The sequence below is a fragment of the Rattus norvegicus genome, chromosome 1 (genome assembly GCF_021556685.1).
Source record: "Rattus norvegicus strain SHRSP/BbbUtx chromosome 1, alternate assembly SHRSP_T2T, whole genome shotgun sequence".
NCBI classification, from domain to species: Eukaryota; Metazoa; Chordata; class Mammalia; order Rodentia; family Muridae; genus Rattus; species Rattus norvegicus.
In genome coordinates, this window is record NC_141534.1 from 163,639,351 (window position 1) to 163,665,091 (window position 25,741).

The following is a 25,741-nucleotide window of genomic DNA, read 5'->3' on the forward strand; positions in this document are numbered from 1 at the left end:
ACTCAGGTATCCAGTTTCCTTACCTTCTGGCAAACATGGAGCTTTGGGTGTAATCTTGGGTCAGCTGATTTATCAGTGGGAAATGTGGGTCACAGGTGAGATAACAGATATTCATGGAGGGTTCTACCTGCTACCTTCTTCTCCCTCTCTCTTCATTTGCAAGACTCTCACCCAAGCCAGGCATAGGTATATAGCATATACCCATGTATATAGTATATATCCATATATGTATGTGATATGTATGTGTATATATATACACATATACAGTATATGTCTATGTATATACTATATACCACATATATAGTATATACCCATGTATATAGTATATACTCATATAAGTATATGCATATGTGTGTATGTGTATATGTATACATACAAACATATATGTATATATAGTGTATATCTATATATGCACATATATAGTATAAGCCCATGTATATAGTATATACACAGGAATATATATAGTATATACCCATGAATATATATAGTATATACCCATATGTGTATGTATATGTGTACATGTATACATATACACATATATGTATACGTAGTATATCTATGTATATAGTATATGCCCATGTATATAGCATATACCCAAATATATACCCATATAAAGTATACTACTATAATCCCAGGAGCCAGGAGGCTGGTGTAGGACAGTCAGTTTGAAGGCAGATCCAGACATTGTCTCAGCAAGCCCAAATTAAAAACATCTCTACTTAAATGTCATTATTCAAGGAAGCCTTTGATGCTCACACTAGGCCAGCAACTTAGTTATACATCTTCCTGTAGCCTGTGGTCATGTCCACAGTCCCACCTGAATCACTCTGACACTGAGCGGTGACTATTGCTCTTCATCACTGGGCTGCAAGCACCATGGAGATAGAATCTGCTCCCATCAAGCTGTGCTGTCAGCTCTACCTCTTCTGCCCAGGCTCAGCATGTGTTCGGAAGCTTCTTGGGGAAAAACTAGAAAGAAAAATACTGAGATTAGAACCAGCTGACACCAGCGGGGTAGAAGGGGCGAGGAGGGAAAGAATAGAGACTCCAAAGCTTTCGTGCATCTAAGATCCAAAGTCTAGATCACATGAGAGTGAAAAATGCCTGCTGGAAATGGGGATGGCGGTGGGACCAGAAGAGTGAGGACCAGAGGTGGCTCTGTGGGACCAGTAGGCTCATTCCTTAGTCTGTTCCTGGTTTCTGTGCAATTTTATGCAGGGTTGTGCAAGAACCCTGCTCTTGATGAACCTCTTTCTCCCGGCCTGTGAATGCGGTTCTCAAGCTATTCTAGGGAGAAAGTGACTTGCTGACACATGGTGCTTACTTGTAACAGCCACTAGCAAGGGCAGTCTCTCTCCATGGCAGACAGGATGCATTCAATCTATGTGCCAAGCAGCTCCTGAGTGGAAACGTCCCAAGAAAGACAGACTCGAGTTTATGGGTGCATTCACTTTGAGTAAGAGCAATCCAGACAATCAAGCCCCCCAGGGAGGCAGCACGGGTGTGGTAGACAGGTGGCAGCCATAGCTGCATCTCAAGATGCTCCTGCAACTTCCCCCAGTGAATGTGGAAAGCTGTGGTTTTCTAGAGTTCCTGGGAAGCATTTTTCCCTCAGTCTTGTTTTTATTCCAGAGTCTTCACTACAGTGTGCTCACATAATTTAAGTCCACTTACTCGGGAGAGACTAGTCTCCCTGATGACTTTCCCTTCACTTTTTGGCATCCGTAATGGTAAATCAGTTCTATCGGGGTATCATGTGGGGTGTTGGGGCTTAGGACAGGGCTTGTCAGGAGACCTCATCAGCTCTTCACAGCAGGGACAAAGAAAAATGGGGGAGAGAGGGGAGCAGTGGTTTTAAAGACTAAGCGCTTTTTCTTCTACTCTGTGTTTTCTTATCTTTATACAGTCTATCCTTCAAAGGACAGCAATACAGCCTTCTGTTCAAAATGGACTTCTTGTACAGTTGGGCCTGCATCCCAGGCCCCTGCTTTTAAAATCAGTATTGATTTCCTCTCATTTCCCCCATATCTCTCTCTCTCTCTCTCTCTCTCTCTCTCTCTCTCTCTCTCTCTCTCTCTCTCTCTCTCTCTGTCTCCCTCTGTCTGTGTGTGTTTGGGGGGCTGTCCACACATATGTATGAGTATGTGAGCACATGGGGTCCAGAAGACAACCTTAGGTATTTTTTTTTTGAGATAGCATTTCTCACTGGTCTAAGACTCATTGAAGAGGTTAGGTTGGTACCCAGCAAGCCCATCTCTACCAGCCCAGCGCTGAAATGACAAGAGGTAGCTGTGCCTGGCTTTTTTTTTTCTTTAAATCAAACTCCAATCCTTGTGCTTCCAAGCAATCACTTTGATGAGTCATCTCCCAGGTTTTCTCTTTGGTAATTTATCAATTGATATCTAAGTGGTGTTTTGAGCCATGGATGAGACAGAATTCAAGACAGGTTTCGTCTAGCCCCAGGCCCACCAAGGCTTTGAGTGCATCCAGATCTCACTGTCCTGCAGTTGGTTCCATACCCCATCCATACCTCTTGGGCTTTTTGAAATCTGAGATTAGTATACAGAGCATCCGATACTCAGTGAGGAGTAGAACTGACCTGTCTGCTTCAGTGTCCTCCTGGGCCATGATTGATAAAGCTGGATATGCTGTTCAATGCCTTTGAACCCCCCACAGTTTCTGGAGAGCCAGACATGCTAGGAACCCCTGGCAATATGAGGTGGCTGTTGACACTATGGTACTAGACTTTGAACCTCAGTTCTGTGGGATCCCTCAGGATACACTAATGCATTCAAGTCAGGAAGTTCAGATAAAACTTCCACAGGAGGTGGAGCTTGCAAATCAAGGAAGACATTGAGCGAGAAGATATAAATGGATTTCTGGAGGGAGGACTAACCGCACAGAGGCAGGGGATGGCAGATAGAAACAGCCATTTGTAGAAAGTGTTTGCATGTCGTTTTCTGTGCTTACCTTGCTGGGCCTCAACCTCTTGTCCCAAAGGATTCTGGGTATAGTGTTATAAAAGTCAAGGTGACTGCAGGTGGATTCCATTGCCTGCCCCATTGGAGGAGAAGCCTACTAGGCAAATGCATCATTAGCCTTGCCTTTGTGAGAGGTCCAGTCACCTTGTGCAGCATTCCTTGCATAAGTACAGTTAGCAAAGGCATTTGCCAAAGTGGAAACTGAGGCTGAAGTGGTTAAATCACTCATACAACTATGACAGTCAGTGGTCTAGAGAGCTGGATCTAGAAACCAGGAGTCATAACTCTGTAGAGCCCATTTCCAAGGACGCCTTCAGTGCTTCACTCCTGAGGTCACAGTACGAAAGGAACTTTTGCCATCCTGTGTGGGGTTTTCTCATAAGCCGTTCCCAGATAACCTCAGGGTGTTGGCCCTGATAAAACAGCCAGTAGTGGTTCTCAGGAACTGCGAGTATACCACATGACCACATGGCTGGAGGTACAGCTCCAAATGATGCTTGTGTTTTTGCCTTTGACCTCCCCAACAATCCCAACCAGTCATGAGTTGGCACTGTTTATAGTCACTTCCACTTTTCAGATGGAAATGAGTCCTGTCCTACCTTGCTAAGGGAGGAAGAGGGCTGGTGCTCTTTTCCCAAGCTGCCATCTTCCATCTGCACTTGGCTGAGGGTGGGAGGACTTGGGCTCTCTCATCTCACCTGAGCTGTGTATAGAGGAGTCTTCCTCGAAGAAGAGAATAGCTGACTGCATTTCTTATGGAATGAACCAGAGTGAGTCTGTCTGTCATAGGTAGGGTGTTTTGAAAATATGTTTTATAACCTTCAGAATTGAGCGAATGGGGACGAGAGTGCTGGGAGCTATTGGGAGACCTTGGGACTGACCCACCACTTGTTCAACAGTAGCACCCGAGGGACTCTGGTCCTGCTGCTCCCCAGGCCTAGCAGGTTCTTGTAGATTATCATCCAAACCACCCTCTCCTATGACGAAAGCCCTTCCTGTTAGTATATGGCACAGGCTAGATCTTGATGCCCCTTTATCAGAATGAAGCTTTTGTTCACAGCCCCTAGGGAGAAGGTAGAACAAAGACCAGGTTCATGCACTGTGTCCTAGTCAAGCCTTCCATAGGATGCTACAGTGAGGCCCTGCTCCTCCGTTCAGTGTGTGTCTCTAGAGGAGTACACACAATTGCATACAACTGTGCATGCAGCAAAAGGTCAAAAGGAGACGGTAGATGGGGACAGGCCTTCAGTGAAAATTTAGGAGTAAGTACCATTTTCTTTTTCTGCCAACTGTGAAGTCTCCTTTGCCATCTTGTGTCCCCTAACTACCCTCTAAGGCATAAGAGCTAGTGAGGCCATTTGTGTCGCACAGGCACCTAATCCCGTGGGCCTGAGACCCTGTTGACACTTTCACATAGAAAATTCTCTGTCCATGTACTAAACATAGACTGTATCAAATTAGAATATTTGAGTGCTTTCATTTCATTAACTGATAAGCAGTGTGATAATGACTGTTTTCAATAAATTTTAAAGAACCCTCATGAAATTTAATCTGTACAAGAACACAGAGGACAGTTTCTGATCATTTTGATTGATGCAGGGGGCAGTAACCAAGGATCAGAGTGGTTGCATGACTAACCTGCTATTGCCCAACCAGTAAAGGCCAGAGCCAAGCCTGGCCACGATGCTGCTCCACTGAACAGGGAAGTGAGAGGGGAAGGAAGTACACATGGACACCATCAGGGCAGTGCTGGGCAGAAGTGCAAAGCGATGGGTAAGCATCAGGGGAGAGGTCCCATTTCCCTGGAAAAGTCTCAAGGGAAGCGGCCATGCTGGAGTAAGCCTTAAAAAATAGTAAAATTGTTGGGTGATGGTGGCAGCACACACCTTTAATCCCAGCACTTGGGAGGCAGAGGCAGGTGGATCTCTATGAGTTCGAGATCTACAAAGCGAGGTCCAGGACACCCAGGGATACATAGAGAAACCTTGTCTTGAAAAACCAAAAGAGAAAAGGGGGGGGGGTGTGAAATTTGATAAAAGGTAGTAGGTATTCCAGGCAAGATCAAAGGCATGGATTTTGGCCGGATGGTTGTGCTGAGGAACAATGGAATCAACACAAAGCAAGACCTTTATGCAGGGGGAAGCAACAGAGCTTATCAGACAGGATATCACATACACTGAAAGCTCCAGTCTTTCTGAAGAGATCTTACCTCAAGTACCTGTTCTCAGGGAAATATGGCCAGCAAAATTTGAGAACTAAGGTTCCTATAATAAAAAGACTGACCAGTTTCCCTACCACCTTTATCATTTCCAGACACTACATGCTTCAGGGGACTCTGTGGGGTGCATTCATTTATTCATTCATTTTTAATTTTTGCTTGTTAAGACAGGGCCTCAGGAACCCAGGCTGGCTAGGAATTTTCTGTGTCTAGACACTGACACAGCATTGGTATGGCCTCTGCTCACAGCCAACAGCTATGGTTCTAATCATCACAGTCATCCTCACTTTCCTGGTCATCATCCTTATGATGCCTCACTTCACTTCACTTGCCTCCAATTCCCTAATCAAGGACAGAACCAAACACAGGGATCTGTGTGTTCAGAGAACAACAGGACCTCACATCTGTCATATTCACAGAAGGGGACAGGAAGGCAAAAAACCATGAGGATCCCAAGGGTGGGAAACGCCTTGGGGACAGGAACTGGGGGAGTCTCAGGATAAGAGAGGACATCAAAGGCTGTCCTGTGAGGTTTCACAGCCCCCATTCACAAACATTCCCCCTTTCAAAGGAACACCACAAGTCAGTAATGAGTGTGGCAGGTCCAGGGCAAGTTGTCTGACCTCACTGCTGTCGATAGTAAATGTTCCAGTGGGAAAAGCCCTCCACTAGTAATACGTGCCCAACTGAAAACTCCTTGAGAGATGGTGGGGACCACTTCTTAATTGACTCTGATCTTAGAAAGAGCAAAGATTAGTCCCATGGTTCATGTGCCAAAGGAAATCCGGACATGGACGCTTTGTTCCTGGGGGCCCAACCATAGCACCTCATCCAGGAGGTGTGGAAGTGGAACATAACAGCAGGCACCAGGACTAGCCAACCCCATGTTTTAATTCCAGCACATTGGACTTTTTTCTGAAGGTGTAGAATGGGTGGCCATAGAGCGACAGGCAGTAGCTTACATGCAGTCTTGGCTTGGGTAGTTTTGTGATCAGGGCTGCCTCTTTGGATGCACTGCTGCAGGGAGGACGCCATCCTAAGAGATCTTTAAGCCAGCTTCTCACCCCCTGAGGAAATGACAAGCAGTTTCCCAGACTTCACTGCTGTCTAGAGGGCAGTGCTGCCTGCCCCCAGCTGAGTGGTGTGAATAGGCAGGCTGTCCCTGGGTTTCTCTGATCCCAAGGTCATTAGTAAAGCCCTGACCATAAGGCGCAGACAGGCCCTCACCAGGCTTCAGCGTGTTCTCTCTGTAGGGTCACTCACTGGCTGCTTGTTCCCTCAGCAGTAGTCTTATGAAGCCACTTTTGTTCGAATTGAGATTAAATAAGGAAGGGGGGCTGCCTGGGCTGTGCTTCCGTGGCAACAGTGTGAGTAGAGCTGAGGACCCAGAGTCCCTGGGGCTCTGTCTGAGTCCAGGGCAATGCTTTAGTAAGTGGTGCAGTTGTAAACAATTAGGAGCCTGCTTTTTCAAAACTCCAGAATTTAATTCATAACTGTGTCTAGCTCTGCTTTGAGACACCTATTCCATAAATGGGTTCTATATAACACCATTCTATAAAACAGGTTATAACAATATCTGCCTTTAAAGGGTTGTTTAAGTGACATGTGGAAGGGACTTCTCCAATATTATACCATGCACAAGAGAACAATTCTCATAAAGGAGAACCGTTATTATTTTAATAACAATCCTCACGGCGTCTTGTGTCCACCCGGCTTCACATCTCTGGCACTGTCTGGGAAGGGAAATTATAGGTTTCTCAGCCTTGGCTTACTGCCCGTACTTTGGGCACCAGGCTGGACTCCTTCCATTTGGGACAACAAGCTCTAAGGGTGATTTCTCTCCCCTCACAGGATTTCTTTATGACTCCAGGGCACAGTTTGTTTGTTTGTTTGTTTGTTTTAATAGAAAGAGCTAAGCTATAGTCTGAAGATGTTCATTTGGTTCTTGCACCCAGGTCCTTCCACAAATGCACTGGCCAAGGCTGCATCTCTTCAACTGTTCTTTGAAGGGGTTAGTAGGTCTCCAAAGCAAAACACTCAGTGTAGCCGCCTTCTCCATTTCTAAACAAAATCTCAGGCCTCTTAACTCTCCAAGTCCTCATAGCTCCTGATTTTACTTCTTCATCACCAGCCCTGATAACACCACAGAAACAGTCAGGTTGGTGTTAACCACACTATGGTAGACACCACACCCACTTGACTACCTCCCACCTACTTGAAGGTAGATACTGATGCCTTAGCATAGATGGCACCACCTTAAGGATAAGGAAACAGCAGCTGCTGAAAGGGAAGTTACCCCACAGCTCGAACATCATCCCTGGAGAATCAGCCATCTATGTCCTTGGCCACAGAAGTCAACATGGCCAAAGCCATACATCATTAACGGTGCTCCATTATACAGTCGGCAGTTTTGGCAACTGACAGGGAAAAGCCAGATGCTGAGGCTGAGGTGGTTTGAAAGGATGGAGAGAGCAGGCCGGGCCCTACTCTAGGAAATCAAGGAAGAGGTCTCAGTAGAGCCTGATAGGGGAGGAGCTTTCTTAGTCCACTGCCGCAGTAAGAATTCTGTACAAATTAAGGTTCTGCTTCCTTTTCTCATCAGCTTGCCGTCACCAGTTCTCTGTGCCTTCCAGTTAGACGGGCATCCATATTGCCCATGGGCTCACATGTTTGCCACATGAAAGTGGCCTTCTCTCCTGTTCTGTACAGTACAGAAAATTGAACCATGGTGCGAGAGTCCAATCTCTAGAAAGAATGCATCCATGAGTGAGAAACCGTAGCCCTGACTGCTAGTCATGTTCTAGTAAGAGACAGGATGGGAAGCAGTATATTTACTTGATTTAAAATTAGCCCCACGTAGCCACCGGTGGGATCCTGTCAGACTGCTTTATAGCAATTCTACCCTTAAAAGCTGTTTTATCTGTTGGACAAATAACTCTCATTCTGTGCCCAGAGTCTGTCAACTCATGGGAACAAGAGAGTGCCCGCAGCTTAAAGGAACCCGCAGATGGTGTGGCAGAGAGTCATGAGGAATGTGGAGAAAGAAGGAAAAGCAGGGCAGGCAACAGAACTGGCTAAATTTCTCAGTAAGAACAGGAGCTAAGGACAGAAAGGTGTCCGGATAGCGGCAGAGGTTATGACAGCTGCCCTTCACCAAGTTCCTACTGTGTGCTAGGCACCGTTCTGAGACAATTCCATGTGTTATCTCATTTGATCCTTTGGGATGGGTGTTAAAAGTCAGCTTCATTTTGAAGAGGAGGAAGCTGAGAGTGAGTGAGGCTGAGAGCTTTTGCCCAGAGTCAGGAGACTAGTGTGCTTTGGACAGACTGCCCTCTGCTCTTGGCTACAATCTGACTGACACACATGCGACTTTGATCATGAAAGCCAGGGTAGAAAAGGAAAGCCCCTTGAAGCATCCCGAAGAGCAACTCTTGCTGTGCCTGCAGCAAAGGTTTGCATTGGATTCTTCCTTTAGCTTAATATTAGCCACCGTAACTCGTCAGAAGGGCGGTGACTGAGAGCCTGTGCTTTGAAACCAAGATCTGGACTCAAATGCGGCTCCACCACTTACCTGTGTGTCTTTGGGGGTCACAGAGCCTTCAGAGCCCCCACTGTACCCTGGTATAACTCCCTGACACCTGCTATGTTAAGGCCTCTTCCCTCCACTGCAGCACCCTCAGACCTATCCTGCCTGAGATTGAGTTACAGGACCTCTTTTCATGTGTAAAATAGCACTCACAAGCCTTCGGAAACTACAGAACAAAATGTATCCACTAGCCTCACACAGTGATTCAAGCCTGGTGTCCTTTTAACCTATCCCTTTGTTGATGTTCATATGCACATATAGAACACACGGAAGCACAATCAGAAGAAAAATGCAGTTTTATGCCCTGCACCCTTGCCCAACCCTGCATCGCAGAGACCTTCTTCACTGTGGCAATCACAGATGTTTGTCGTAGAGGCTCCCATGCATACGGTGCCTGTACCTTAGCCAGTCTCCCATGTCAGGTGTCCAGGCTGCTTTCTGTTTCCTCACCTGCCACACATGTCTCTGGGCCACTGGTAGCTTTATAGAAGCAGGACTGTGAACTGGGAGATGAGAAGTTTCTGCTCTTGTGTGATCTTTGCCTTTTCTGTCATTGTTGGTGCTGATGCAAACATCAGTAAGAACTAGTTTATTCTGAGCCACAGTTGGTGACCCTGACCTGGAATAGATTCAGATGGCTCTAGTGACATGTTCCATTCTAGATACGGTTAAGTGGGGATCCTTACAGCCACCAAACAAAAAGAAGTTGCACAGCAATGCATTGGCCAGATACTTTGGTGGGGACATCAGACAGGTGACAGCACAGTGTGGTAATTTGTATAGGTCTCAGATGCTCTCTGATAACTTAGCTTTCTTTGGTGTCGGTGGAAGCCTGTAGGCTGGATAACGGGCTCTATTTCAAAGATTTACCCGACAGCTGGAAGAGTGAGCCACTCACAGCAGCTGGTAGTTAATGACTATTACGGAGTCTGAAGCCAGCGCAAAGTAATCATAGATCTGGATCTACAGCGTCCCAGCTCTCCACAGTCATGAAGTTCTGTTCTGTTGACCTGAAGAACCTTTAGTACAGTGTGACCTTTTCAGGGAATCTTGTTCTGTATTGATATTGTCATTGTTTCCCCTCCTTGGAAGACCATAAGTCCAATCACCAGTGACTTTAAACAAACAAAAAGTATCCTAAATCTGAGTACTAAAACAGGAAAGTGGGCAGCCGATCACATGACCATGCTTTCTACTTTAGAGATTAAAGATGCCACGTGGTGAGCCTAGAGAGATGGCTCAGAGGTTAAGAACACTGGCCACTTCTCCAGAGGACCGAGGTCGGATTCCCAGCACCCGCATTAAAGCCCACAACTGTCTGAATCTCCAGTTGCAGGGTGTCTGATGCCCTTTCCTGGGCTCTGATGGCCCCAGGCCTGCAAGCGATGCATAGACACAGATGCAGCCAAGCCACCCAAATGCCGCTCGGCCCAGCAGTTCCTCACAGTTAAAACCATCTCCACTCACTCCTTGGAGCTGCTCCAGCATAAATGCAAGTGGGTGTCTGCAGGAGTTGCACGCTATCCCGCTGCCTTGTGACAGCTGAAACTCCCCTCTCCTACGCTGGCTTAATGACTTTGTTAATTGCCTCTTCTGGGTTGGGTGCGAGGGTACCTTCAGTGTGTCTGAACATCAATGGAGCCTCCTTTTTTTTTTTTTCAAATGTCAGGACAAAGCTTGCACTTTCTGAGCCATCACTCATGTCTCACTGGGCTGGAAAAGGCAACAGGAAAATGTCAGCCCCAGGATCAGACGGACCAGAGCTGGGGCGATTGAACTTTCCCACCCTGGCTCTTGGCTTTTAGAAATCATTAACATTTCAATGTGGGTGATCCTGTGAACCCCGCTACTTCTCCAAGGCCTCTCTCTGAACTCTTGGAGCATCTTGTCACCTTCTCATTGAATTACAAGTAGTCTAATGGGAAAACCACACTCCTTATCTAGGTCACCCGTGGTATACTTGAACAGGGATCTGCACCTTAGTTATAAGTATGTAAGTGCAGGGTATAATTTACATAATCCTGCAACGTGCATTGGTGGGTGGTCACTCTTCATTCCTCAGAGAATGAAGAATACAGTAAGTGATTTCTGGTATTTGAATGATCTCCTCCATCGTTAGTGGGCTGGGAGAATTGTTTATATTTTCTGGCTTCTTTTATTATAATTGTTAACCTATAGTCTCTACTCTCAGAACATTTGACCAAACAGTGTTCACTGCTCCATGTCACTTCAAAGAAGGGTTCCTGTAGGACAGAGTCTAGTGGCCCCATAAGCCCCGGCCTCCAACTCCTATTTCAGCCTTTATCTTGTGGGTAGCTTTAGGCTGCCTCTTTTCTCTTCAACTGAAAGTGAGACACAGAAAGAGGAAGAGCTTGAAGCTCGTTCACCCTTGAGCCAGCTCTGCTGTCTGGGCTTGGTAGCTCACCCTAACCTCTTTCAGTAACTCAAAGGTCACTTTAGCTTAGCTTTCACTTCAGTACCATTATATACATTCTTCACTAACGTTCTCCAGACCACCTTTTACATGAGCATGAGACTGAATGATATCTGCAATGTGTTGGCCATGGACCACACTTTGGAAGGTTACTCTTGGTACTTGAATGACTGTCAGGGATCAGGTGGTGACTGAAGCTTATAGATTCCAAGGACCAAATTCCTCACTGAGCTTTGTGTGCATGCGTGTGTGTGTGTGTGTGTGTGTGTGTGTGTGTGTGTGTGTGTGTGTCTGTCTGTCTGCCTGCCTGCCTGCCTGCCTGCCTGCCTGCCTGTCTGTCTTTGTATTTGTGTCTCTGTGTCTGTGTCTGTCTGTGTCTTTATCTGTGGGTGTATGTTTGTCATCTGTGTCTGTGTCTGTATCTCTGCATATATATCTGTGTGTGTGTGTGTGTGTGTGTGTGCTTTTCTCTTTCTGTGTCTCACTTTCAGTTGAAGAGAAAAGAGGCAACATAAAGCTACCCCCACTCCCACTGTCCCCTTCCTTTTCCTAACTAGTCCCCCTTTAACTTCCATGTCCTCCCCACCCCCTATTTGTGACCCAAACAGTTTGTGTATCTATGTGTTGTCTGTGTCTGTGTGTCCTTTGAAGAGAACACAGACTATCTTTCTTCCTCTCTCTTCCCCAAGTCTTTAACCAAGACTGCAAAACTCACCAGGCAGTACAGTGACAGAGCTGAGGGCTTCTTAGCATGACTTCTATTTGGGGCCCCAGAGGCAGGCTAAAGGTCCTCTTCACTTTTGCTTCAAGATACTGTTGCTGACTGGTCCTTTGCCTTCTCAGATTCCATGTCTGTCATTCTCACCATCCAAAGGCCCAGTGGTTTTTATTAGCATGTACTAGTCATGCATGATAATGGGCTTCATCATGACATTGACATACATGCATGTAATGTACTTTGATCATATTTGCCCTCTATTGTTTTCGAGTGACCCCCTCATTCCCACTTGTCCCCTTCCTTTTCCTAACTAGTTCCTCTTTAACTTCCATGTCCTTTCCCCCCCCCTAATTAGTGATTTAAACAGCTTGATTAGTCTTGCATACATATGGGTGAGAGGTTACTTATAGAAGCCTGAACACTTTACCAGTGGCCATATCACAGCAGAAAATATCTCTCTCTCTCTCTCTCCACCACTAGCCATTAATTGTCTAGAGATCTTCAGGGGAGGGTGGAGCGTCCAAAGGCCTTCCCTGCTCCATGACAGGGTGTTGATGAGCTCTATTCTGTGCAGGCAGTCATAGCTGCTGTGAGTTCAAGAGTACAAAGGCCATGCCATGCCCAGGAGAAGGCATTCTATGGTATCCAACCCAGTCCTCCAGCTCCAGGGTTCTTGTCTTCTGAGCCTCGGAGAGGGTGATAAAGATGTCTCATGCATAACTGAGCATTTAGCAGGCACTTACTCCCAGCATCTGGCTAGACAGAGTCTCTGCGGTTAATGCTACATCCTGTTTAAAGAAGTCTCTGACCAAAGCTGCCAGAAGGGCTAATCTACGGGGATAGACGTAATTATCCAGAAAGCAATTTGACAGGCACACCATGTCTGTTTAGCAAAACAGCAGCAGTATTCCCCAACCAAGGCCTATGTCCTCGCCAGCCCTGGACTTCTTGTGAGGTTACGGTGCAGACATGAATTCCCTCCTGACTATGGGAATTCCAATCAGAAAGTGGTCGGTTACCCCTCACTTGCTACTGTTGTGTCAGTGGGCACCTCTTGCCTGTTAGGTTAGCAGCGAAGTATCAGCAAGCAATTTCTCAGCTCCATCTTGATGGCATCGATCCTTTTCCCTATCACCATTAGCCCAGGGTGGCCCGGGGAGTCTCTGAGGAATATGGCACAAGTCACAAATGGTTTTAAGTGAAGTTTTGCTTCCAGAGGGTCCTTTGCTATATATAGGTCACAGAGACTACCTGTCACTCTCACAACTGTGTGAGCTTCTCCAAGGAGGCAGAGCAGAAAGAATGAGATGTCAACACAGACCTGTAACTTCCCCTGGGACCCTGGACTTGGGGATCAGACTCATCTCCGAGACTCTGCTCTCCCACCCTACCGAAGGATGCCCCAGCAGGGTTGTTTGTTTTGTTTTGCTTTTTAAGGAAAAGCTTGCTTTCCTAGCTTCTTAAAATTAAGCTCTGACAATAAAAATGTTTCTTTTCACAGAGCTGTGAGCATTCTATTCATTCTGGAATTAGTTAATTCTTGTGACCTTTTAACAAGACAGCACTTGGCACTCTTAGATAAGATAATTGACTCTGATGGGGGAAGGAGCTCTGCTCATTTAATGGCGTACATCCGAGTTGTGTGTAGCTCAAGGAAGTTCTCCATTACCGTCAGAGTTGCCAATATATAGATTAAAACAGTAGGAAGGTAAGTAGAAATGTGAGCCAATTCAACCCAGGAAATACCAGCTTCCCTCCTCACCGGCAGGCCGGCTGTCTTCTTATCGTCACCATTACTCAGAAGTGGAAAGCAGGGTAAAGCACCTTGCACAGGACTCCTGACTAAAACGTCGCTCCGTCAGCGGGAGCTGCTAGTATCCCCGTCCGTGTTATTATCAACAAATCCAACCCCTGGGAAAATACAGTACTTATGGGCACTGGGCAAAGTACCTTGGCATATAGTAGCCCACTGATATGGTACGCTAAGCCCCAGTGTACCCTTATGACGTGGTGCTCCACTGACTTGGTGCCCCTCTGACATGGTATCTCCCTCACAAGGCACCACTTTGACATGCCACCTCATTGTCACGAAACCCCTCTGACAGGGTACACCACTTACACGGCACCCCACTGACATGGTATACACCTCTGAAATAGCACCCCTTGGACATGGTACTGCTCCTGCATGCTCCTCTGACATTAATACCTTCCCCACTGAGCACATACCTCTGACACAGGGCCCCTCTGCTAAGGTATTCCTCTGGTATGGTATAGTACTTATGCAGTACCCCCATTAGCATAGTGCACGCCTCTGATAGAGGACCCTTATGACACGACACCCCACTGAGTCAGTGCTAAAAGCACTGATGGAATGTTCCCCCATTTCTCAGATAAGACACTACAGCTAGGAAACAGCAATTGGGGTTCAGAGTCTTCTTACCTCTGGTCCCACATCACAGACACCAGAGCAAAAGGAAAAGTCGTTCTCCTCACTGTCACACAAATACAACCTCCTGGCTGAAGCAGCCATGTGCCTATCCCGGACATGATTTGAATATGCCCTGGAGTCATAGATATGCTGTGTTTGCCAGGTGCCTCTACCATGTTTTATGGCCTAAAAAGGCTGTCATAGGTCCTCAAATCCACTCGCTGTGAACGTATCCGTATAACAACCTGTTTCTCGGCATCCTGTGGAATCCTGTTTCAGCCTTGGAGGCTCTGATTTTCAGGAAGGAGTGTCTTCATCTGCCAGCTTCATGCACTGTGAGATAGAGCTGATAAGAGACAGCAACAGACTCAGGGTGCTAGTCTTCATGTCTGGGTTGCAGACTAGATGCAGGTTCTAGACCAGCCTCTGCTTCTTCTTGTCCATTTAATCTCCTACATGGCAGTAGCTCTCTTGCCTTCACTTGTTCATCTGTAACATCTGGCTACAAAGATTAACCTTTTAGTTTGCATGAAAGCCAAAGGATACATTGTTCTGATAGTTTTATGTGTGTAGCGCACAGTAAAACATCTCAATCATTGTCTTATCAGTCATTATAATTTTAACTAACCTTCTGATTGCTTTTATTAATCTGTACTAAGACCTAACATTTCTGAGCCCTCTCAAAATTGTGTCTAGTGGCGTTGAGGATTAGAAATACTGCATTCGTGTTACCAGACATACACCTTAGGCAGTCAGTATAATTCTATGGACCTTCCTATTGGGCCTTCCCATCTCTGTAGATCAGCCCTGCCTTCCTGTGGCCCTCCTTCTCAGGCACCCCTTCCTCTAGGCCATGCCCTTCTGAGTGGACATCCTAACCCATCTGTCTTCACTGCTTGAGTGTGTGCTCTGGCTGTCTGAATCGATTCTAACTCTCCAGAGTTTGCCACAGAGGGCCTTTAAAAATAGGATCATCAATGAGAGGAAGGGGTCCTAGACAGGACATGGTGGGGGATCCAGGAAGACGAATGCTTGCTACATGTGGGAGAGCCAGAGCAGGGATCCTGGATGTGGCGAGTGCAGACCTCTGACCAGGTTTAAATCTTGTTTCATTTTGGAGTAGTATTTTGGGGTTGGGTTGGGTTTTGGTGTATGTGTGTTATGTGGCACTGTGCGAGTGCCAGCACAAGTGTGCTACAACACTCAAGTGGACATCGGAAGACAACTTTAGGGGTTTGTTTCTCCTTCCACGTCGTTAAGGTGGAGTTTCTTCTGTTGTGTTTGCCACCATGCATACTCCAGCACATAGTGACCAGCTTTTGGTAATTTAGTGGATTGAATTCAGGACATAAGCTCTGCCAAGTCATCTTTGTATCTCTTTTTGTGTTTGTGAAAGGGTCTCACCAAATGGAGCAGACTGGCCTCCTAGCTCAATAGATCTCACAGCCTGCCTCCTCAGCCTCCCCCCTGCTGGGGTTACAGATGTGTGTCACCATGCACGAATCAAGAGCTAAGTATTGACTCCCAAAGTGAAGTCCAGACAGCAGTCACGCACCAATTACAGATCTTTGTGGAAACAGCATCCACAGCCTGAACAGGCACTGTATACTTCAGACAGTGTTCACTCTTTGCTGTCTCGTGGCACAAAACACGGATGTGCAGAACATCCCCCTCCCACCCCTGCCCTGCACCATGCCCTTCCTTCACAGGGAACACCCAGCGTTATGACTGCCTTTCATATCCTTCCGATACTCAGTACACTGTAAAGTCAAAGGCCGTATGTCAAACACATTCTTCTGCAGGTTACAGTTTTTGTTCTAGAAAAGAAAAGCATAAAAATCTTCTTCAGTCTCTTTATGATCGGTGCTTTTGTGTTGTGTGGCTAGATCCTACCTGGCCTCTTCTCAATGGACCAGTTTATGAAATTTTGCTATTAAAATAATGTTGTAGTGAGTAACCCTGTATGTGCACCATTTATTACATATGTGAGTGTATCTGGAGGAGAAGTTTCTAGAATCGGGACCTTGAAATCCCAGGGTAAAGGGTGAATATATTTTAAATTTTATGGCTTTTTATCACGTAGCCATTTATGCTCACGCCACCAAAGTGTGCGGGCGCCGGCTTCCCCTCCTCTGCCAACACAGTATATTTTCAGTCCTTTTTATCTTTGCCAAACCATATGTGAAAACTAATATTTCAGAGTTTGACTTAGATTTCTTTCACAGTGAGTGATGTTAAGAGCCTTTTCGTATGATTCAGGGCCCTTGGTATTTCCTGTTCTGTAACCTGTCTGTTCATATCCTATGCCCATTTTTCTGCCACACTGTTAGACTTTACCTATTCGTGGGTGTTGTTTTTATATTAAGGAGATAATCCTTTGTCATACAAATTATAGATTTTTATTTGTCCTTTGATGAAAAAGGTGAAGGCCTCCTGGAGCTCTGATCTTCCTGATTACCCATAACATCACCAGACTGTGAGCCCCTTGGGGACATGGTCTAAACCTTGATCATCACTGTGTCTCGAGCCCCCTTGCAGAGTCTGGCACTCTAAGATCTCTCTCTCTCTCTCTCTCTCTCTCTCTCTCTCTCTCTCTCTCTCTCTCTCTCTCTGGGGGCTGTTGTTGAACTGAACTGAGGGTCTGTCTTCCCCACCCCAGACCCCCTTTCCTTGTGGCTTGGGAGTTCCATTTCCACCTCCAGCAGAAAAAGATGACTTTTTCCATTGCTCACTACAGCCATGCACCTGTTTGGCCTAAACTGGCACCTGCAGCCGATGGAGGGGCAGATGTATGAGATCACGGAGGACACAGCCAGCAGCTGGCCTGTGCCAACGGACGTCTCCCTGTATCCCTCAGGGGGCACTGGCTTAGAGACCCCTGACAGGAAAGGCAAAGGAGCCGCAGAAGGTAGGGTTGCTGCGTTGTCCGTGTCGTGAGTCCTCTGTGTCTGCCTTTGAACGGAGGAGGCCTCCATCATGCACACCCTGTGCCTGACTCACAGCTCATGCTTCGTCTTCTTCCGTCCTCCACACCCCATGCCAGCTGCAGTCCACCTGTGTCTTCATCCCCATTCCCTGTCGGTGTGAGCCCAGAGCCGGGCCAGCGGGACCCAGGGTGCTTGCTCTGCCACATCTCATTCCATGCCTCCGCAGATGCGTTCAGGGCATTCACACTGCCAGCCAGCCATCTTTGTGTGGGATCAAGAGGCATGTGTGGGAGGGGACATGGTAGGGGGTGGTGCGGTCAACTTTTAGACTGTGTTTCAGTAGAAATATTTCAGAAGATGGGCCCACCCAGTGACCAAGTCACTGCTGTCTCTGACCAGCTTCTTTGTCTGCAGTAGTAACAATTATTGTGTACTCACTGTGTTTGCATCAAAACTTCTGACTAGCGTCATTTTACCACACACTTAACCCTCACAACCCCATGAAATGGGTATAATTAGCTATGTCCATTCTAGGTACAAACACAAATGATGACATGAAGGGACTTGACCCAGAGGATGTCAGAATTGAGTATATGAATTTGGGTCTAGGACCTCAGAGCTCTCACCAACCCCCCCCCCCATTAGTTTTCCCAACTGATCCACCCCCATGGTGACAGGACCTCAAAGGAGATATAGATGTGAAATCCTGTTGTACCATGAGGCATGACAGAAATAGTGGTGACATTTTGTGCTTGGCATTCTTGAGTGGGAACCCATGGACCCATATTTTGAATTTCTTAATGGTCTTTATAACAATCCATAGATACAACTTCCCTCACTGTCAGCCAAAATTGGAACAATGTGAGCTCCCAGGCCAGTCCACATGTCCTTCAGGCATGGTGGCCTTCCCTTCTCCTGCACCTGCTGTGATCTTTGTTTTTGCCTCTGCTGTTTTCCTGTTGGCAAAGTGGCCATGGCCCCTACCTTTGTAGCTCACACCATGTTTCCTCTTGCCTTGCTTAACTCTGGGCTCATGCCTTTTGGGTCTCTGTGTCCTTTCAAAGCCATTGGTTTGGTTAAAAGGGTAACTTGTGCTTACCCAGAGCACCTCTTCTGCAATGATGATCTTCAAGTTCAAAGTCAACTGCTGTTGACCTGTGGACACATTTAAGGGATATGAACAGAGACTTCTGAAAGAACCAAACCCGAATGCTTACCCACTGTTTTGAGAGAAAAGGCCTTTCATTCATTTTAAAGATTTTTAAGAACCAAAATACTGAATAACGTATGCTGCCTTGCCCAGTCACGGGGTAGGGAAGAAGGCAACATGTGGAGACCACTGGTGGAGCTGCTGACTGTGATGTCAGCTTAAGCAAACTCCCTGAGCCAAGCATTCCAGACTCCACTTCTGCTTCCTGTGGCTCAGTTAGAAAGCACTGAGCTGCAGGTTCTCTATAGGTTGCATTGCAATTTGCAAGTCCTACCGGTGAAATCTGTACAAGAATCGTTGTGGGGTAGACTGGCACTCTTCAGGGATCTGGCAGAGGTGGCACTGTCCATGGTCCTGCTGGTGGCTTGCAGACCTCACGCTAATTCACGTTGTCTAGTCCCACCAGTGGAACCCACAGAGGAACCGCTGCCTTTAGACCAGCCTGTGAAGACGCATGCAAGCCATCTTTATCCCTCGTGGAATTGGTAAAGGACCTCCTGTAACACAGCATAGTTTCTTCCCACCATGAATCTCTAACAGACATTCCTTCAGCGGGAGTTAAGCCTATCTGAAATCTTGCACGCTAATGAAATTACTTTGTGGGTTGTTTGGGTTCTGTTAGTTTTTCCGGAGGAGGGGGTTGTGTAGATAAGAAACAACACGAAATTACACTGCCTTATTGGCTTGTTTTAATTGGGGAATTTTTGCTTAAAGGGATTATCGGTTATTACTGATGCAAATGAAAATCCTGTTTATAAGCCCCTTAAATGGAGGGCAGTACTGGAAAGCAGTCAGCATCAGGAGTGATTGCTGTGGGGGAGGGGGCAATGCATGTGCCTGAAACATGGTTCTTCTCCCCCCTCCACCCCAAGCGAACCAATGTCTACTCAGTTTCTGTTTTAAATTGTGATGATAAAACCCTGCTTCCTTAGACTTTGTCTCGGTAGTGAAATTCCTAACCCTACTTTGAGGGCACATTTCTGGCCCCTTCTGATGGTATCAGGGGAAAGAATTGATTACAGAATTAAGATTAGCGTCCCTGTACCATGATCATGGGAAAAGCAGTATGATGTGATTAAGAGAAAAAAAAGCTAGTGGTGGGCTCAGATGTCCTTGAAGCCACACGGTCCAAATGTGGTTCCCAACCCAGCCTTTTATTTGTTCCATTCACTCGTTCTAGTTACTTCATCCATCTGACCTCAGTTTCCTCATCTGTAAAACAAGGATGATGGTGGCTCCTTTGCTAGCCCACCAGGGAGGAGACACTTGTAGAGAGTGGTCATCAGTCCAGCGAGGCCTCTCATCTTGTCTACCTAGTCCAGGCCATTCCACTTCAAAGCTGAAGACCCTAGGGATGTATACTCATTAACATTTACCCTCATGGGTCTTCCTAAGGTCTGGGGTATTTAAAAAATATTTTAAAGCATGCCTTTTAAATTATATAAATTAAAATGTGATGATCCCAGTACCGTGTTTCTCACGTCTGTGAGGATGACATTAAACTGTAATTGATGCTGTATTTTACAAAGTGTCTCTAACCATTTCGGGGTCATTATGGGGCAGAAACCAAATGTAGCAGCTTCCTGAAACAACACCACAGGACCTCACGCTTGCATTAACGGGGAAGGAGGAGTCGCTGCGTAAACATGCCTCTCTGATGGTCGACTAGGCCGGCCAGGGATGGTGCTTTCCTTTTGCAGTGGAATAAGAATGCCTATCAGTTTGAACCATACAAATTGCCGCACACGGGCTCAGCTGGGCTCTCCAAAATGGAACAGCTTATTTTGATAGCCAAATAAATTTCAAACAGTTGCTAAGGAAACTAAGGGATTCTTTGTGCAATCTATTGCACTGAGAATAACAAAAAGAAAAAAAATTAGGTGAGGGGATTGTCAGTTGACTAGAAATTTAGAACCTGGATAGATGGATCCGCTCAGGAGAGTCAAGACTGTGATTGGGATGCAGGGCAATTCCAGTTCTTCCAAATCTCCCACGTTTGATGGAGCCATTCGACCATTTCAGCAGCTCATTGAGAGATTTCTTTTATGGACGTGATTGTGTATTTGGACAGCATTGCTCTAAGAAGCCTGAATCTAAGTGTACAAAGATAAAGATAGTTATCAGTGGAATCTGTGCTGTGAAACTGAATCATGCTGTTGGAAGGGCTAGGGTCTAAACCGAGTTTCCTGTACCATTTGTCAAGGCCTAGGGACACCTAGCAGTACTATAGTGTGCTTCTCATGGCCGTCTTCAGACCCCCAGCTACCCTGAGTCTGTTTACGGCTTCCTGATGAGTAAAATGTGACCAACTTCCAAACCCTGACATACCACCAGGTTCTTAACCGGACCTTGGATCTAGCTGGCTAAATCTTGACATTCACCCCACGAACCCCACTGGAGTTGCTGCCCTTTGAGAGGGTCAGTGTACCCCAACACCACCGAAGAGTGTCACTCCAGATTTTAATTCACCACTCACGTATTTAATCCCTCTGAGAAGCCACATTCTACGAGGTAAAGAGATTTCTCAAGTGACTTCGTCTCTGACTGGCTTCTTAAGCATTCAGAGCCTCCTCCGTGTAGAGTTGGTCTTAGTGTCCTGAGAATCAACTGAGCTCATGTAAATGAGGGCCCTTGACATAGCTGGAACTCATTAACCTCCGCCTTAGCACTGTTCCTCCGACGAATACCTGCTGTCTTCCAGAATATGCATGAAAGAAGAGTTTCATACACAGATTTCCCCCTCTACCAGCCTCTCCTCCCATCCCCTTCACTCCACTGGTGCATTACACTTCGCAGTGGGACATTTTATATTCTAGTCCTCACGCTTTGTGCTCAGAATTAAAAACAAGGAGTCTCACGATCTGGAAAGACAAAGGCAGGTCGGGTTCTTTCTCTCTCTCCTCCAGCCCTGCCTAGCCCCAGCCCTGGCAATCTCAGGCATCTTTCCCATGAGCTAAAGGCAGCAAATGCTGTTCACTCTTTCCTCTCGGCCACCATTCCCCACCAATTGGCCCAGTGTGAAAAGAGTATTTCTCTCATACCCAGCTCACATCCTTGAACTATAGAAAGTGCAATGACAGAAAACTCTCCTCTGTCACTCTTTGGGGCAAGTGCTATGTCTATTTATATACCCTCGCCTAGAATCCTGCCTGAGTTCTGGAGGGTATCTCTGGACCCATCATGACCTGTAAGGCTGCCTCCCACCGTATGCTCTCCTCTTTGCCAGAGAGGAAAGGAGCCCTGGGCTAAAGTGAGGGAAGATTTTCCATTATTTATTCCGAGGCAGGGAACATGTGAGTGCAGACAGTTCTCCAGCCCCCTTGGCTCCGACCCCACCCTGCTCTCCTAAAAGCAGTCCCTGGAATTAGCAGGCTATGCTGCTTTCTCAGCCTTTCCTAGGCATGGGAGGTTCAGAGGGCGCTATGCTTACACCCCTCAGTTCTGCCTCCCTGGGAGAGCTCAGAGCTGAGGGTGCAAACTCTCTACCTGCACCATAAAAGGGTTACAGTCCCGGGTACCTACAGATCAGATAAAGAAGGATGAGAGTAATGCTGTCCCATCTTAATGCAATGTGAATCAGACTCTTGCCTTTGAAGTTCCGTGACTCATGATGTAGAAGTTTGTCTTCATTTTCAAGGTAAAAGTCTGGGGCACATTCCTCCCATAAGGAGTTAAATGCAGAGCCCCCCCCCCATGTTAGTGATAGAATACCGTGATACTTTTACTAATAGTGCGCATTTTAACTTTTTTTTGTTGTTGGCACATTTTTAATTAAAATAACATTTAACGGTTTGAAGCTAAAAACCTGATGTTTCTGCCTAGGAGTTTATAAGGGAATGATAACATATGGAGAAGTTTAACATTTAAATTGAATTTTATTATTTAAAACAGTAAAATATTTTATGACTACAACAATGGCCTGCCAAGCCCCATCTCAGCGTCAAACATGCTTTGTAAGGAATCTTGCAAAGCTGAGAGCGGGGGGTGGGGGGGAATACATTGTAATTTCTCCTCTCCAAATGCTTTTCATAAAAAGTCCCACAAACGTGTTTCCTTTGCAAATGGCTCTTGTTCTCTTAGAACATCTTAGAGTATCTCTATCCACGCAAAAAGCCTTAGACCCAGGATGCCCAGGGGGGTTTTACTACTGACAAATACAGTGGAGCCTATTGACTTGATTTGGGGTTTTTAGAGTCCCAAGGGTGGTCCTCCCAATGCCCCTGCCCCTCCTCTCTGATTCTTAAGAAGGCCAATGTCTGGCAGAAAGCTAGGGCTTATCTCTCGCACATGTGAGTGTGTTTAATTACTGTGAAGGGGAAGTTTGGTAAGTAGCCTCCTTCCTGGGGTTTGGTGGCCCCCACCAGAAGCAGTCACTGCTGTGCACCCTCCACCCTTGTGGTACAGGGCTGAGGGCTGGGTTAAATTTTCTAAGTTTGCTGTAGATTTCATCTATGAACCTGAGAGGTTTCTTTAACTATTAAAATGCACACGATAAATGAGCCCTCCACTCCCATCCTGCCACTATAGGGTTGGAAGATGAATGACAACACCTCACTCCCTCTGTCCTCTCTACTTCATCATACAGCCTTTTATACACACACACACACACACACACACACACACACACACACACACACATACACACACACACACGATTGCAAAGTTTTTCTCATGTGACCACTGACGATTATTTTTAGGATCAAAATATATTTTAACAAGCTGTGGCATTATGCAGTAAACAGATGGCCCTTTGGGAGTACCCATACGGCTTTGAAAGAATGAATATTTTTAGCAGAACAATTTGAGCATCACTGGGGAGAAAATTCTAGACTATCTTACTCCTATGGAGGAGGAGCAAAGCAGGGAGCTGACTGCAGACCTCTGGGGTGAGAGGTAGAGTGGAGTCCGGGATGTTGGGACACTGGTTCCTTGTTGTATGTGGCTAACCAGAATGTTCTTGTCTTTCCTTCCCTGTGTCTTGGTAGGAAAGCCAAGTAGTTTATTTCCAGAGGACAGTTTCATAGACTCTGGAGAAATCGATGTGGGGAGACGGGCTTCCCAGAAGATCCCGCCTGGAACGTTCTGGAGATCTCAGGTGTTCATAGACCACCCTGTGCATCTGAAGTTCAATGTGTCTCTGGGGAAAGCAGCTCTGGTTGGCATTTACGGCAGAAAAGGCCTTCCTCCTTCTCATACTCAGGTAACTGGACCCCACATCCTGACTAACCTCTTGGATGTCCATTCAGATTCTAACCCAGGCCAGAAGCCTAGACATTTCCTGAAGCTTAAAGGAAATTTCATGTTATTGTATAGGTTTCTCATCCATTTGCCCCCTTAACATCCTGCCTTCCAGAAGAGTGAGGTTAGGTCTCTGGATCTTTTTCAGAGAATTCTAGGACACTTCACAACTACCTTTCTGCTACTACACCCCTTCCAAAATGACAGGTCCCAGACATTATGGCCCAGAGAGAAAACCACACATTGTGCATGAATCCTCTTTCCATGGGCAATGCGAGCTTGGGTCCAAAATTTATCCTCTCCTTGAGAACCTCCTCATCTACAAAATAGGAAGTAATGGTAACTGCCCTGCAGAATTCCTGTAACAAGGAGCATTCATAGAAGGCTTAGCATAGACACTCCAAATCAATAACTTGCCTTGTCTCTTGCATCCCTCCTTTCCTCAGGATTTTACATTTATTTGAACACATGTACCAGAAACAAAGAGCTGGGGATATGGTACAGGGACAATGTTTGTGCTTAGCATGCTGGACTCTGGGTTCCATCTCTGACACCAAAAGAGAGGAAGAGGGAAAGAAAAGAAAGAAATAGGATGAGGAGGAGTCATGAGTCAGAGAGAACAGAGGCCTGTGCACCCCCACACACACACACCCCATGCACACACATGCACAACTATGATCACACACCTACAACACACATGCTAACTTTACAGTTAAAGTCATCAAAGCCGTAAATATCCATCATCCATTCTGAGGTCATGTGTAAAACTTTTAGCTCCAGAATTAGCCAAAGGTCAGGTCACAGAGCAATGGATGAGCCTGGTCTCTGGCGACCACAGAACTTCACAGCATCAGCTTTGTTCGAGGTAGGCTAAATATCTCCCATCCACTAAAATCTAACTAGGGAGCTACTCGGAGTGAGGGAGCAAAGCTTCACCCTCCTGATGTCCCTACTGCATGGCGGACTTTCCTGGAGCTTCAAACCAACAGTCTTGGATCAATCAGTGTGTGTGTTTCACAGATGGAATTATGAGCTAATCCAATTCAGCCCATGACTAACCCAACCCTACTCAGTGCTGCAATCCCACTCCAACTTCCTAAGATTCCCATCCGTACTTGCACTGAACCTCCGATAATTACAGAGTGGCTGGTGTGTTCCTACTGAGGCACCTGCCACTAAAGAAAACATGGCTGTCTTAATGTGTACACAATCAAGTAAAGGCTTGTATGTCTCAAAATTAAAACAAAGCAAGGCAATGGATAAGCATTAATTTTGCCACGTTCACAAATAAGTTGGAAGAATATTACCATGACGACTGCAGATCTAGAGAGGACTTGTTTGGTTTATTCTCCTGGCCTCTCTTCCTGACTCCCTTCCCTTCTAGAAACTCCACAGGAGAAGCCCTGCACGGAGCTTGGTGAAGTGGAGGTGTCCGTTCATTGCTAACTCTGCTCCCTTTGTGCTTTAGTTTGACTTTGTAGAGCTACTGGATGGAAGAAGGCTGCTAACCCAAGAGGCAAGGAGCCTGGAGGGTCCTCAGCGCCAGTCTCGAGGCACCGTCCCCCCATCCAGCCATGAGACCGGTTTCATCCAGTATCTGGATTCAGGAATCTGGCACCTGGCCTTTTACAATGATGGGAAAGAGTCTGAAGTGGTTTCCTTCCTCACCACCACCATTGGTAAGCAGCTACACCCTCTATTAATGTGTTTGGATGAGAGGAAGGTTGTGTGGACTGAGGAGTTGGTACTGGCAAGGAATCAGAATTGAATATAATTGGAGTTGAATAGCTGTAGCTCTTGCCCAGAGCTATGGCTGCCACTCAGAGCATACAAGGTCATCCGGAGAGGATTTGCTAGATAAGGTGTCTGAACCCTCAGCTGCCTCTCAAGAGTGAGGAGACAAAACTCACATTCAGATAGGAATCCTGGATGGCAAAGCACACTGAAGACACACTTCCCTCATTGGCACTTGCCTCCCACCTGTCTTTAAGGTCTCACTTA

At 46.4% G+C, this 25,741-nt stretch overlaps 1 protein-coding gene across 15 annotated transcripts in view; it reads left to right on the forward strand.

Annotated features, from left to right (window-relative positions):
* The window catches only part of Tenm4 (teneurin transmembrane protein 4), a 700,311-nt gene that overhangs the window by 503,788 nt on the left and 170,782 nt on the right, over positions 1-25,741 (forward strand). For all 15 annotated transcript variants that reach the window (XM_087558479.1, XM_087558500.1, XM_087558515.1 and 12 more), the window contains 3 exon segments: positions 17,103-17,273; positions 23,488-23,702; positions 25,209-25,419. In XM_087558479.1, the coding sequence (XP_087414605.1) occupies positions 17,103-17,273; positions 23,488-23,702; positions 25,209-25,419 (597 nt within the window).